We start from the raw sequence: 12,679 nt of genomic DNA, 5'->3' as shown, positions 1-12,679 counted from the left end.
ATAAAAATATTTTGTTACAAACTCCTTCCAATCCTTCTTCATTTTTTGTTGCCATAGTACCGGATGAGGAATCCAGCGCATATGACAATGTCGTGTTGGATTGCATTTTGAAAAATGGCACAAAAGTTATACACAGTCCATTAAAATGCCTAAACTTCCATATGTGATGCATTGGAGTGAGACCATCCTCACCTCACTCTCTCTTAGTCTCAACTTCTGAAAACTTCTATTCTGATTTCCTTTTGTGTTTGGGGATTGGTTTGAGGCTTTAACTATAATAGTACATAAGCACTATAGGCATAAACCCTTTTTCTGCTTGAAAAACTGGTGCAATGAAGTGGCTGTTACACTTCCACCTGGCCTGACTGTCATTATCCCACTGATTTCAATGTCAGACAAAGTACTCAACACATTCCCTCCAACACTATCTACTGCAAACAGGCTCCATGTTGATCAAAGTAGGGCAGGAGAGAAAAGGATGAAAATGCTGATAGTGATGATGACAGTGATCACTACTGTGATATCCTCAGTATTTTGATACAAGCTGATAAAAACGGCCTCTTTCTGCACAATTCAGGGCCATTTTTCATCAAGAAAGGACAGCTGTAATCATCCCTTTTGCTTTCCTGTCCCATCCGTCTTCCCCTTAGCATGCATCAGGATCAATCTAGGTTCATTTATTTTAATCATCTCTTATTTGCAAAACTGACAAAGTCAAAAGAGGACAACAGAAACAAAGTTAATTTTGAAAATAAGTCAAAGTATACATTTATACAACTCCATTCCTTTGGAGTAACATTCACATTTTTTCATTAGAAAACATAATTTTTAATCCCCCCCCCCCCCCCCAATCTGTTTTAAATTAAATAAGTTAATTGTCAGCATTAGATTCTCTATGAATTTTTTTTTTAATCAAAAATATGCACAAAAAAATCCAAACCTCAGACATGAGCAATGATACAATTAAAAAACAATTAATTAACAATAGATTTTGAATCCTATAACTTTTTTAATGATAAATTAAGTGTAATTTTGAATCTTTGAAAAATATATGTGGATAATTTATTTGTCCACCTTTTTCATGTTGATACAGTGCACCCAATCTGATTGTTCAAACCTGAGTTATTCTATATAGTTATTCCACCATAATGTGAGAATGTTCATAAATAGATATTTTAAATGGAAATTTAAACTTTTACCATCCCCATGAATGTTCAGTGCTGTTTACATCAATTCCAGCTCAAATAGGTACATTTTTAGAAAAGTTCTGATGTGCATAAACATTTTATCCCATTTATTTATTTTTATAGTCAGCTTTTTACACACTAACCTTTATTTTCTTTGTATTTAACTGAGTTCTTTTGTGTTATGAAGTTTTTAGCTTATGGAAATTTTGTTGTGCTACATACAAATTTCAAGCTATTTATTAGTTTTAGCTGTTGTAACAAGGATTTCCCAACTTTCAGAATGAAAAAAGTTGTTATTCTATTGATAATTAGTAATTAGTAATAGTAATTACTCTTAAAAAATCCATAAAATCCCCTAAATTGGATAGTCTATGATAAAAACGTGTATACAGTAAGTGCTGTTTTAATAATTTCTATGGTTCCAAAACTTAGCATTGGTTTTATAGTAGGCCTACATGCACTCTATACACAATTAATGTCATCATTAATTAAATAAAGTTTATAAACTCAGATATTATTATTTTGAGTCACTAACTCTCACGTGACTGTCATATTGTACTACGTAACTGTCCTCATAGCAACAATATGCAGCCGTCAGTACGTCACCACGGTGTTCTCCATTGTCCATATACCATGCTTCTGATAGGAGACCTGTCGTAGTGAACGTGAAGTACAGAGTGAGTCCTTCCACGTTGTCATTTTTATATATAGATATATATATATATATTCAAATTGTATTTGCCGTCTGGCACAATTAACAATTATTTGTTCCCTCAAACTGTTGCTAGTTAGCTAGCCCGGCTCTACTTTGTGACTAGTAGTGATGTTGCTGGTATGCTAAATGCTAATGCTGTTGTGTTTTACGTGCAGTTTTGCATTAACTTGGTCTGATGCTAACACATTAACTTGGATCTTACTTTTGAATGCTTTTAATTGTGTCCCTATATATATATATATATATATACTAAAAGCATCACGAGCATCAGTGATTCAATTAGAAGGTCATAATTTAAGTACAGCTAATAATGCTCAGCACGATTAGCTATGGTGCTTGACGGACCAAAATGTCTGGTAAGTGTACCTCTTAAGCTGTTTTAGACGACTATCGTAGATTCTTCAGTTAAAAAGAAAAACAAACATGTATCGTTCGTGAAAACAAAACAGGGACCGCTTTTGATAGCCGTTTAGGCGCAGCGGTGCTATTTGTTTGCTAACAGTGTGCTAATAGGCAAGTTGCGTAGCTAAGAGCTGTACAAATCCCAGCATCAGAAAACCTAATGTCTGCAGCTGATTAACGTTGTGTTTCGTGTTGGTGTTGAAGGGAAAACAATAGATAGGTTTACGCCACTATTTAAAGCCGCGTTTGAGAGAGAACTGTCCTTTTGATACAGGATACCCGAACGTTAAGGGCTAAAAAGTAATTGGACGTTTGGGTGCTGAATATTTTGTGTAGCAGCATAGATTGATTTGCATAAAGCACAAATTGAGTTTGCTTTAAATGTCTTTAAGTGTAACTCGCCGTCAATCTGAGGTGCAGACCGTACAGGTGAACTAGACCATCATTACAAAACAATCTCTACATTGAAGCAACTTTGTGTTATCGTACACAACCTACCTACGGCACTGCGGTACCTTTGGTATTTTATAGGTGTATATATAAGGGTATGTATTTTCCTATGACAAAGGGAAGTATGACTGAATGAAGGTAGACAAGAAACAACACAGCCAGGAGTTTTCAACCATAAAACTCCTAATCTTTCAAACATACTTTTGTGGAGTCCACCAAAACTCAGCAGCATGTAGGCCAATGCTGATTGATTGGCAAGTGGGATGAAACTGCTTCTTTTGTTCTGGAGTTCACCAGGAATGTGGGAGGCAAGAAAAAGATTATGTATGAAAAGCATAGACTTGGCTGCAGAAAACAGTATAGGCCTTCAAAGTCTGGAACTATCTTGCTGACAAATTGTCAGTGGCTCTCTTATAGACATTTTTCAGCCCTTTATGGACACTTAAGTTTACCCCAACTCAGACACTCCTTACAGTGTTACTGGAGCTTAAGGTAGTGGCATCCAGAGGCTAGATTCCATATTTGTAAGACTTTTTATGGCCGAGCACAATAACCTCAGTTTTATCTGAATTTAGAAGCAGAAAATTGGAGGTCATCTACCTACCTTTGAGACATTCCTGCAGTTTAGTTTAACTAAATAGTGTGTGTTATCTGTTTTGGATAGATAAAGTTGAGTATCACCTGTATAACAGCAACAATGTATTCTATGCCTTCTAATGATACAACCTAAGGAAAGGATGTATAATGTAAAAATAATTGGTGCTAGCACAGAACCTTGTGGAACTCCATAATTAACCTTAGTGTGTGAAGAGGACTCTCCATCTGTTAGACAGATATGTTTCAAACCACTGCAGCGTACCTATAATACCTATAGCATGCTGTAATCGCTGTAATAATATATTATGGTCAGCAGTACAGAATGCTGCACTTTACATATGGGCACATAACCACCTGCTAGCATCTCCTTTTCATAGCCCAATTTTATTTGAAATACTATCAAATAAAATATTATCACTTTTATGCTTTATAATGATCATTATGCAATAAAGTAAAAACAATTTTGCATGGTTAAACATGCAAAGCTTATCTGCTTTTTATAGTTTTTTTCTTCTCAGCTGTGTTTTTCTGCTCATGGCATCTTACTCAAATGTTGCATTCTTGTCTGTTGGTTTCTGGGACTCCCCCATGTAGTGGACCGCAGTTTAAAGCGACGGCAGGTAAAACCACTTGCTGCCTCTCTGCTTGATGCCTTGGATTATGACAGTTCAGATGACAGTGACTTTCAAGTAGGAGATGCTTCAGGTAAGTATGGCCTTTGTGATGTCTAACAGTATTAAATACATGCATAGTTTTTTATTGTTCAGAAATGAACAGTCCAAATGGCTTGAGACTAATAAGCTTTTGGCTGGCTAACTTAAATGCAAACTGTTTTATTTAATTTAATTTAATTTTTAATTTTTTTTTTTTTTTTTTTAGAAAAGTTGAAATGCTGCGCAAAATTTAATAAAAATGCTATGACTTTACAGTATTAGAAAATAAAAGAAAATAATTTAACCCCAATATTTCATTTACATAAAACAACATATGAAATGATGAATTTTAATTTTCTTATGCACAAGTCACTAAGTTTGGAATAAAACTTTCCGGTGTAATTTTCTTTTTATGAATTTCGTCATCTGTGGTTCATAATAATCCCAAATTTCAAGAATCTGAAAAATATCACATTAGGCTTTCTTCTGATGATTTTCTGAAATTTTCTATAGGGTTATTTTCGGGGCTTTGAGCGGACCATTCACAGACTTTATTGTACCCTGCTACATCGATTTCAAAACTAGTTTGGATGTGTGTTTGGAATAACTTTCCTGCTGGATAAAGCCGTTGCATCTCAGTTTTAACTGTTAAGCTTTTGATTTTAGATGAAGTTGAGGAATTTGGAGGAAGTCAATTCCTCCAAATCTTTCTATACTAGAGGATGATGCCCATGTGAGCAGCTGCACATTTTAAGCAAGGCAAGTTTATTTGTATAGCACAATTCAACAACAAGGTGATTCAAAGTGCTTTACAGAGACATTAGAAACAAAAACAAATAAAAAGCATGATTTAAAATTGATTAAAACAAGCAAACAAACAAACTAATTAACAAACAAACAAAACAGTATATAAAATCAAAACAGATAAAATCAGAACAGTAGATAAAATCAGTAGTTAAATGCAAGTTTTGAAATTTAAGCTTAACAGTGTGGATTTGGTGCTTTATTCAAATGCAGCTGAGAATAGGTGAGTCTTCAACCTGGATTTAAATAAACTGAGTGTTTCAGCTGATCTGAGGCTTTCTGGGAGTTTGTTCCAGATATAAGGAGCATAAAAGCTGAATGCAGCTGCTCCGTGTCTGGTTCTGACTCTGGGAACTGATAAAAGACCGGATCCAGATGACCTGAGGGATCGGGAAGGTTCATACTGGGTCAGGAGGTCATTGATGTATTTTGGTCCTAAACCATTCAGAGCTTTATAGACCAGCATCAGAACTTTAAAGTCTATCCTCTGACGGACAGGCAGCCAGTGTAAAGACCTCAGAGCTGGACTGATGTGGTCCACTTTTTTGGTCTTAGTGAGGACTCGAGCAGCAGAGTTCTGAATGAGCTGTAGTTGTCTGACTGATTTTTTTAGGTAGACCTGTAAAGATGCTGTTACAGTAATCAAGCCTACTAAAGATGAATGCATGGACTAGTTTTTCCAGGTCCTGTTGAGACATCAGATCTTTTATCCTTGAAATATTCTTGAGGTGATAGAAAGCTGACTTTGTTATTGTCTTAATGTGTCTTTCTAAGTTTAGGTCTGCATCCATCACTACACCCAAATTTCTCGCCTGGTTGGTGGTTTTTAGGTGTATAGATTGAAGTTCTCTGGTGACCTGTAATCGTTTTTCTTTGGCGCCAAAGACTATTACCTCAGTTTTGTTTTTGTTTAGCTGGAGAAAATTGTGGCACAGCCAGTCATTAATTTCCTCAATGCATTTACCAAGAGCCTGTACAGGGCCTCGGTCTCCTGGTGACATTGTGATATATATTTGTGTGTCATCTGCATAGCTGTGGTAGTTTATTTTGTTGTTCTTTATAATCTGTGCCAGTGGGAGCATGTAAATGTTAAACAGAAGGGGTCCCAAGATGGAACCTTGGGGAACTCCACATGTGATACTTGTCTGCTCGGATGTGAAGTTACCTATTGATACAAAGTATTTCCTGTTTTCTAAGTATGTTTTGAACCAGTTTAGTACAGTTCCTGAAAGACCTGCCCAGTTCTCCAGTCGTTTCAGTAATATGTTGTGGTCAACTGTATCAAATGCTGCACTGAGATCCAATTTTAGTCAAGCTTTAGATGCTGATTTTGAAGCAGGGACTTCTTTCTTGATTTGCACAGTCTCAGCCCACTGCCACATAAAACTTCAATGTGGGCAGAGACTGTGAAGGTAATTATGTCGCAATATGTGAGAGCTTGTAGAATTAAAACATGTTCTTTTAAAAGAGAAGACGTTTTCTTCTGACAACCCTTCCAGACAACTCACACTGATTTTAGTCTTTTTGTAGCTGTACTGTCGTGAACTTTAAAATTTCACACCCTAACTCTGGTGCCTGTGGAGTCTGAGATATAGGTTTTGGGTGTTTTGCAGTTTCTCTTGAGCATTGCCTGGTCTGATCTTGAGGTGAATTTGGCATGTCGTTTGTGAGAAGATTGTGGCATTGTGTTAACAGATACCTAAATGCTCCAGAGGTAGTCACCCTTGCTGATGATCAGTTAATTAATTTCATTAGTAGCACCTGGCTGCTACTTAACCTCTTAATTCCTGTGGAAACAGTAAGGGTGTACTTAGTTTTTTGTTTTTTTGTAGAATTTAACAGAGTCCTGTGAAATCAAATGACCCCTATGAGCAAGCGCTTTGGTGACAGTGGGAAGGAAAAACTCCCTTTTAACAGGAAGAAGCCTCCAGTAGAACCAGGCTCGGGGAGGGTGGGCATCTGCCGTGACCTGTTGGGCATTATAAAAGAAATACATCAAAGGAGGCCCTAACCACAGAAGTCAAAACAAACACTGAGGAGGTGTATACATACGAAGTTGAGAAATTTGTGTTTGTTTGATTATTTCTGTGCTGTGAGAATGCTTCTTGACAGTAAATGTTATTCCATTTGAAACCCTGTTTATTTACATGGTGCCTGTTTTCTAAAGAAAATGAAGTTGTGGGTCCCAAATTTCTTTACTTTTTGCTATTAAGTTCACTAATGCCAGTTTGACTGTAAACAGACCCCCTCCTCCACATTGTGGGTTCTGCTGGAGAAACAGCCAGACTTTTCAGTGATCTCACAGACACTTTCTTCTCTGTTGTGACAGGGTCAGAGGGCACAGGCAATGGCAGTGATGAAGAAGGGTCCAAAGTGAGTGCAGGCGGTTCAGAAAGTGATTCAGATAATGCTGCTTCAGCAGATGATGGCATAGATGAGGAGGAGACCAAAGACCTGGCTGCTGAGGAGAACTTGACTGAGGATGAGGAGAAGAGCAAACGGCAGCAATCGTCAGACAGTTCCACCAAAGACACTCCCACTGTCATCGCACCCAAAGGCAGACGCAAGACCAAGAAAATTTCAGAGCCTGCTGAAGCTGCTGAAACTGGATCTTCCTTAGTGTCTGCATCCAACAATGTAAATGCTGAAGAGTCTCAAGCTGAGCCCAAGAAATGGAATTTCCGCAGGAACCGCCCACTTCTGGACTTTACCACCATGGAAGACCTGAACGAGATGGACGACTACGATAGTGAAGATGATAATGACTGGAGACCCACAGCAGGAAAGAAGAAAGGCAAAGCAAACTCTCAGAAAGGAGGCACAGATGAAGAGGGTGGTGAAAGTGCTAGTGATGACGATGACAACGATGACGATGATGATGACGACGACGATGATGATGATGACGAAGATGGCGACGGCGATGATGATGATGATGATGACAAGGAAGATGGTGAGGACAACATTAATAGTAGCAGTGATAGTGACAAAGAAGCGAAGAAGTCCAAAAAGAAGACGAAGAGCAGCAGTGCTTTTGATGAAGAACTGACCAATGATAGCATGTCCCAGGGAAAGGGCAGCGAGGTGAGTACAAGATCAGACACGTTTCAAAAAGCAGTTCAAACCAAATAAACATTGTTAATAATAATAACTAATAAAATGTTTTTGATGAACACCATTGTTGAATGGCCACCCTTAATTACAGGATGAACACTCCCTTCTCTGTTGGTGGAACAATGCGTTATGTCAACCAATCAAAAAATTATATTGTAACATGTGGCATTTGATTGCTTAGGAAGAGGGGGAAGTTTTGCACGTGTGTAGTGTAGTTATTGGCTTTGTTTTGTGTGTCAAAACAATGACTCCACTACTGAATGTCACAGATGGTAGCCAAAAAGCCACCAAAGGTAGATGTAATGATGCAATGTCAACGCTGTCTCTGGGTCTAAAACAGGAGGAGTGACACCATCTGTTGTCAGGCCCGTGATGTGCTACCCTGTCTTGGTGTGGACAGAAACTATTTTTTTGAGTGGCAAAAATCATTTGTGTGGCATCATTTTGTGGCACCTGTTTTGTAAATAGTTTTAAATGGTTGTGGAAAAAAACCAAACAACAACCCAAAAAAAACCTAAAGCATGGCAGCATTTCTAGGTAAATATTATGTATAACTTTATTGTTTGCAAAATTTGTGCTTAAGTTTTAAAAATTTACAATTTATATATCAAGTTAGGAAAATAATTTGTGTTGTGGTTTTTATTAGTCTAAAATCGAACTACTCAGATTTTACGATTGGTTTTGTTTTTATGTGAGTTTAGGTCAATTGTGTTCATACAGTTTGTCAAAATAAAGAAAATAACTGTAAATTCAGACATGGTTGTGCTGAAAAGCATAATACCCGTGTTTAAAGGTGAAATAAAAAGATAAAGTCAAAAATGGCCAACTACATCCGGAGCTCAGAGGATTAATGTGGAGATGGAGCCCACCTACACACACACCACAAAGAGCAAAGAGGCAGAGTCATTATGAAACGCTGAGCTCAGGTTGAGTGAAGGAAAACACAGTTCTAGCATCCAAAACATTCCTTTACTGGGTAAAAAAAAACAAACCCAAAAAGAGTGGGAGGCGTTGAACAAAACACCCGATCAACAAACTCTGACATGAGGAAAAAGCGAACAAATCATTAAAAATATTGGCCTATCAACACAATTTAAAACTATTGCAACATCTTGTTTTTAGCAACACAAAAGCTTTGCATCAAAGTACAGGGCAAACTAGGATGCTGATACTGTATGCTGGCCTCTTTTCATTGCAGTCACATGCAGACAAACATGTACAAAAGCTCATAACCATGAACACACCAAATCTCAGAGTAGAGCCGCTGCTCCTCCACATCGAAAGGAGCCAGCTGAGGTGGTTCGGGCATCTGACAAGGATTCCTCCTGGGTGCCTCCTGGGTGAGGTGTTCCGGGCATGTCCCACTGGGAGGAGGCCCTGGGGCAGACCCAGGACATGCTGGAGAGATATTATATCTCTCGGCTGGCCTGGAAAAGCCTTGGTGTTCCCCCAGATAAGCTGGAGGAGGTGGCTGGGGAGAGGGAGGTCTGGGCTTCTCTGCTTAGGCTGCTGCCCCCGAAACCCGGCCCCGGATAAAACAGAAGAAGATGGATGGATGGAGGTTGAACTCTTGTTAATAACAACATGTAATTTTTATTGTTCATTTATTAAAATTCCTTTTACATTCAATTCAATTTTATTTATACAGCCCTAAATCACAATAACAGTCACCTCAAGGCGCTTTATATTGTAAGGTAGACCTTACAATAATACAGAGAAAAACCCAACAATCATATGACCCCCTATGAGCAAGCACTTTGGTGACAGCAGGAAGGAAAAACTCCCTTTTAACAGGAAGAAACCTCCGGCAGAACCTTCCTGAGCCTGAGAGAAGGAAGGCAGGATAAAGACATGCTGTAGAGGAGAGCCAGAGATTAATAACAAGTGTGCTTTAATGAAGAGAGGTCTATTAACACATATTGAGTGAGAAAGGTGACTGAAAAAGAAAATACTAAATGCATCATGGGAATCTGTTTTCTTCTTCTCTTATATGCTGGTTTAGTGTTTTATCTATTAAGAATAGAAACTCTTTTCAGGAGTGTTGTTAACGCCTGCTCCAAAATCAGAGATAATCTAAAATAAAATAACTATTTTTTAATATCTGTAATATCTAAGAGCTTAATACCATAAGTTTGTTTTAGCTTATTTGCAGCTGAACTAAATTTAAGGCAGCTGGCTTTTACATTGGCACCTTTGCTTGGTGCTCCATAATACCAAAGTATAACACGAGTCATAGAATGCCTGCAATCCAATGAGAGGTTTTGATGTCATCATAGTAAATTCAAGAGAATCAACTTCAACCGTTTCCATGAATGTCAGTCATTGGGTTTGTGACTCTGACTCTGCTCCCTGATTCCCCAGGGTGCTTTGCTGGATCGGTCCCAGACCTGGAGCACACAACACATTCTCATCTGCTGCGTTTGTCTGGGAGACAACAGCGAGGATGCAGATGAAATAATTCAGTGTGACAACTGTGGGGTGACCGTCCATGAAGGTAAGGTAGAGTTATTTCAGTATAGTGGGCATGTGCATGCATGTATGTAGGACGGTGGTGTGGTGGTTAGCACTGCTGCCTCACAGCAAGAAGTTCAAATTCACCATCTGACCAAGGTCTTTCTGTTTGGAATTTGCATGTTCTCTTTGTGTTTGCATGGGTTCTGTCCAGGTACTCCGGTTTCCTCCTACAATCCAAAGACATGCAGTTAGTGGGGTTAGGTTAATTGGTAAGCTAGGTAGCTATATACTCTTTAAATACTCTTTAGCGTCACCAGGTATAATCGTAGTAGTAAAAAATAATAATGTTAATGAGCTATGAAAGACTTCCTGTAGCAGTTTTTAGGGCAGAAGAGATGAATAAGGCAGTTGGTGGATAGAGAGATGAATGCTTTCTCTATTAGCCTTCTTCCACTACTACAGACTCGCCTCTGTTTTAGTTGTTTTCCATAACAGTCAAGTATAGGGATGGGTATCGTTTAGGTTTTATCCAATACTGGTGCCAAACCGGTACTTTTGAAACGGTGCCGATGCTCGAACCGATGCTTAAAAAATGGAGAACACAAACTTTGTCCAAAAACCTCTTATGTTTTTATTTTTAGAAGTCTCTTTTTTTTCTGCAAAATGATAACCAAGTTAGCCTTTTCTGTTGATACAACATACCTCCTTTGGTTGGAACCGGTGCTTAAACAATGGCAAACACAAATTCTGTCCAAAAACCTCTCATGTTTAGCTGTTTTTTTTTTTTTTTTTTTTTTGTTTTTTTTTTCTGTAAAAAGATAACAATGTTAGCCTTTTCTGCAGCTGTAGGGCATATATGGTATCACTCTATCGAACAAGAAGAAAGCCGCATGTAACTATGACGGTGTTTGCTAGTTCACCATACATGCATTAATTTAATAATGTGGTTAGCCTACTCAACGTAAATTACAAACGAACAACATTAAGCTACTCACGGAGAGAAGAACGGCTGCTGCTGCATCATCATCCTCATCATTTCTGCTACACTGGCAGGGCTAGGGGCCAGGACTCTCCTCTTTGGGTTCTTGGTGGGATGTTGCTAACTCCGGGTCCGATAACAGGCGCCACACCCTCAGTAGATGTGCTCGGTGTGAGGTCTTGCAGCAAGCTATCAAATACGGTGCATTTCTCGGCTTTTAAAAAAGCGCTATGCGTCGCCAGGTGTTTCATCAGATTCAAGGTGTTACCTCCTTTGCACAGCATCAGCTTAAAGCACTTGTTGCAGGCTGCTGAGTTTGCATCTTTTGGTGTGAAGTACAGCCAGACTTTTAACCGCTTCGCCTTGGGCATTTTTAATCTGTAGCTCTGCTCTAAAAGAACGTACGTACCTGGGCCCGCCTACTATCCTTGGAAAGGTCAAATAATTGGCTAGAATCCAAAGTGTATGACATCTCAGAAAAAAAAAAAGCACAGAAATAAAGCACCGAAATGTGCGCTGCTGGCACCGGATACCGGTACCCATCCCTAGTCAAGTACCACCTAATGTGCGCAAAGCCAGTATAGCAACGCAGGCCGGAGTAGATACTTGATTATCCATATACGCTCATCGGCTACTTCATAAGTTACACCTTACTAGTACCAAATTTAGAACTTGTTTGGCTTTCAGAATGTAGAATGTATATTCTTTTCTTTTCTTTCTTTTTTTTTTTTTTTTTTTTTTTTTAGAAAAAGAAAATTTGTATCAAAAATATTTTAAATAAAAGTTCATTTTCAAAAAACCAGTATGAGATTGAGACTAAGGCTTTGAAGTCTTCCTGGCAGTCTGCTGTGACCTCTAGCATCAGCAAGACATTTTCACCCAGAGAGCTTCTGATCAGTGGATATTTTCTCTTTTTAGGAACATGCTCTGTAAACCAAAGAGATGGTTGTAAGAAAATCCCAGTATTTCAGCTGTTTTACTCAGACCAACACCTCTGGGACCAGCAACCATTCAAAGTAAACTTAAATAACCATTCTTCCCAATTAACATCAGTATGTCCCATTGCTAGGTTTGCTTAGTCTACCAGCATATTGTCAATAGCAAGGATGAACTTCCAAGGGTCTTGTGCTCACCTCAGTGTTGTGAAGCCCAACAGTAGGCTGTAATGGAGTAAACTGATATATAACCACTTGACTTTAATACCATTTAACCATATTCTGTTCAGTGAATGTCAACCTACAAAGAAAGAAGACTGCTGCTCCTACATAATTCTGCTTCATTTAAATAATTTTTGGTCATCAGGCCTATTGAGTCAAGGTCTTTCTGA

The 12,679-nt window shown here is 38.5% G+C and overlaps 1 protein-coding gene across 4 annotated transcripts in view; it reads left to right on the top strand.

Moving 5' to 3' along the window:
* Positions 1-1,746: 1,746 nt before the first annotated feature.
* The window catches only part of phf14 (PHD finger protein 14), a 144,159-nt gene continuing 133,226 nt past the window's right edge, over positions 1,747-12,679 (top strand). The window contains exons 1-4 of one of the 4 annotated variants that reach the window (XM_085263519.1): positions 1,747-1,864; positions 3,946-4,056; positions 7,138-7,889; positions 10,281-10,413. In XM_085263519.1, the coding sequence (XP_085119645.1) occupies position 1,864; positions 3,946-4,056; positions 7,138-7,889; positions 10,281-10,413 (997 nt within the window). In that variant the 5' untranslated portion in view covers positions 1,747-1,863. Of the gene's footprint in view, positions 1,865-1,996; positions 2,259-3,945; positions 4,057-7,137; positions 7,890-10,280; positions 10,414-12,679 lie in introns of those variants that run through there. The other 3 variants (XM_085263518.1, XM_085263521.1, XM_085263520.1) reach the window with 3 other exon arrangements.

This window comes from Mchenga conophoros, linkage group LG22, assembly GCF_057382185.1.
Source record: "Mchenga conophoros isolate Kocher_MC1m ecotype Shallow Benthic linkage group LG22, M_conophoros_male_GT1.1, whole genome shotgun sequence".
NCBI lineage: Eukaryota > Metazoa > Chordata > Actinopteri > Cichliformes > Cichlidae > Mchenga > Mchenga conophoros.
Note: the sequence above shows the minus strand (reverse complement) of the source record. Positions and strands in the feature narration are given on the sequence as shown.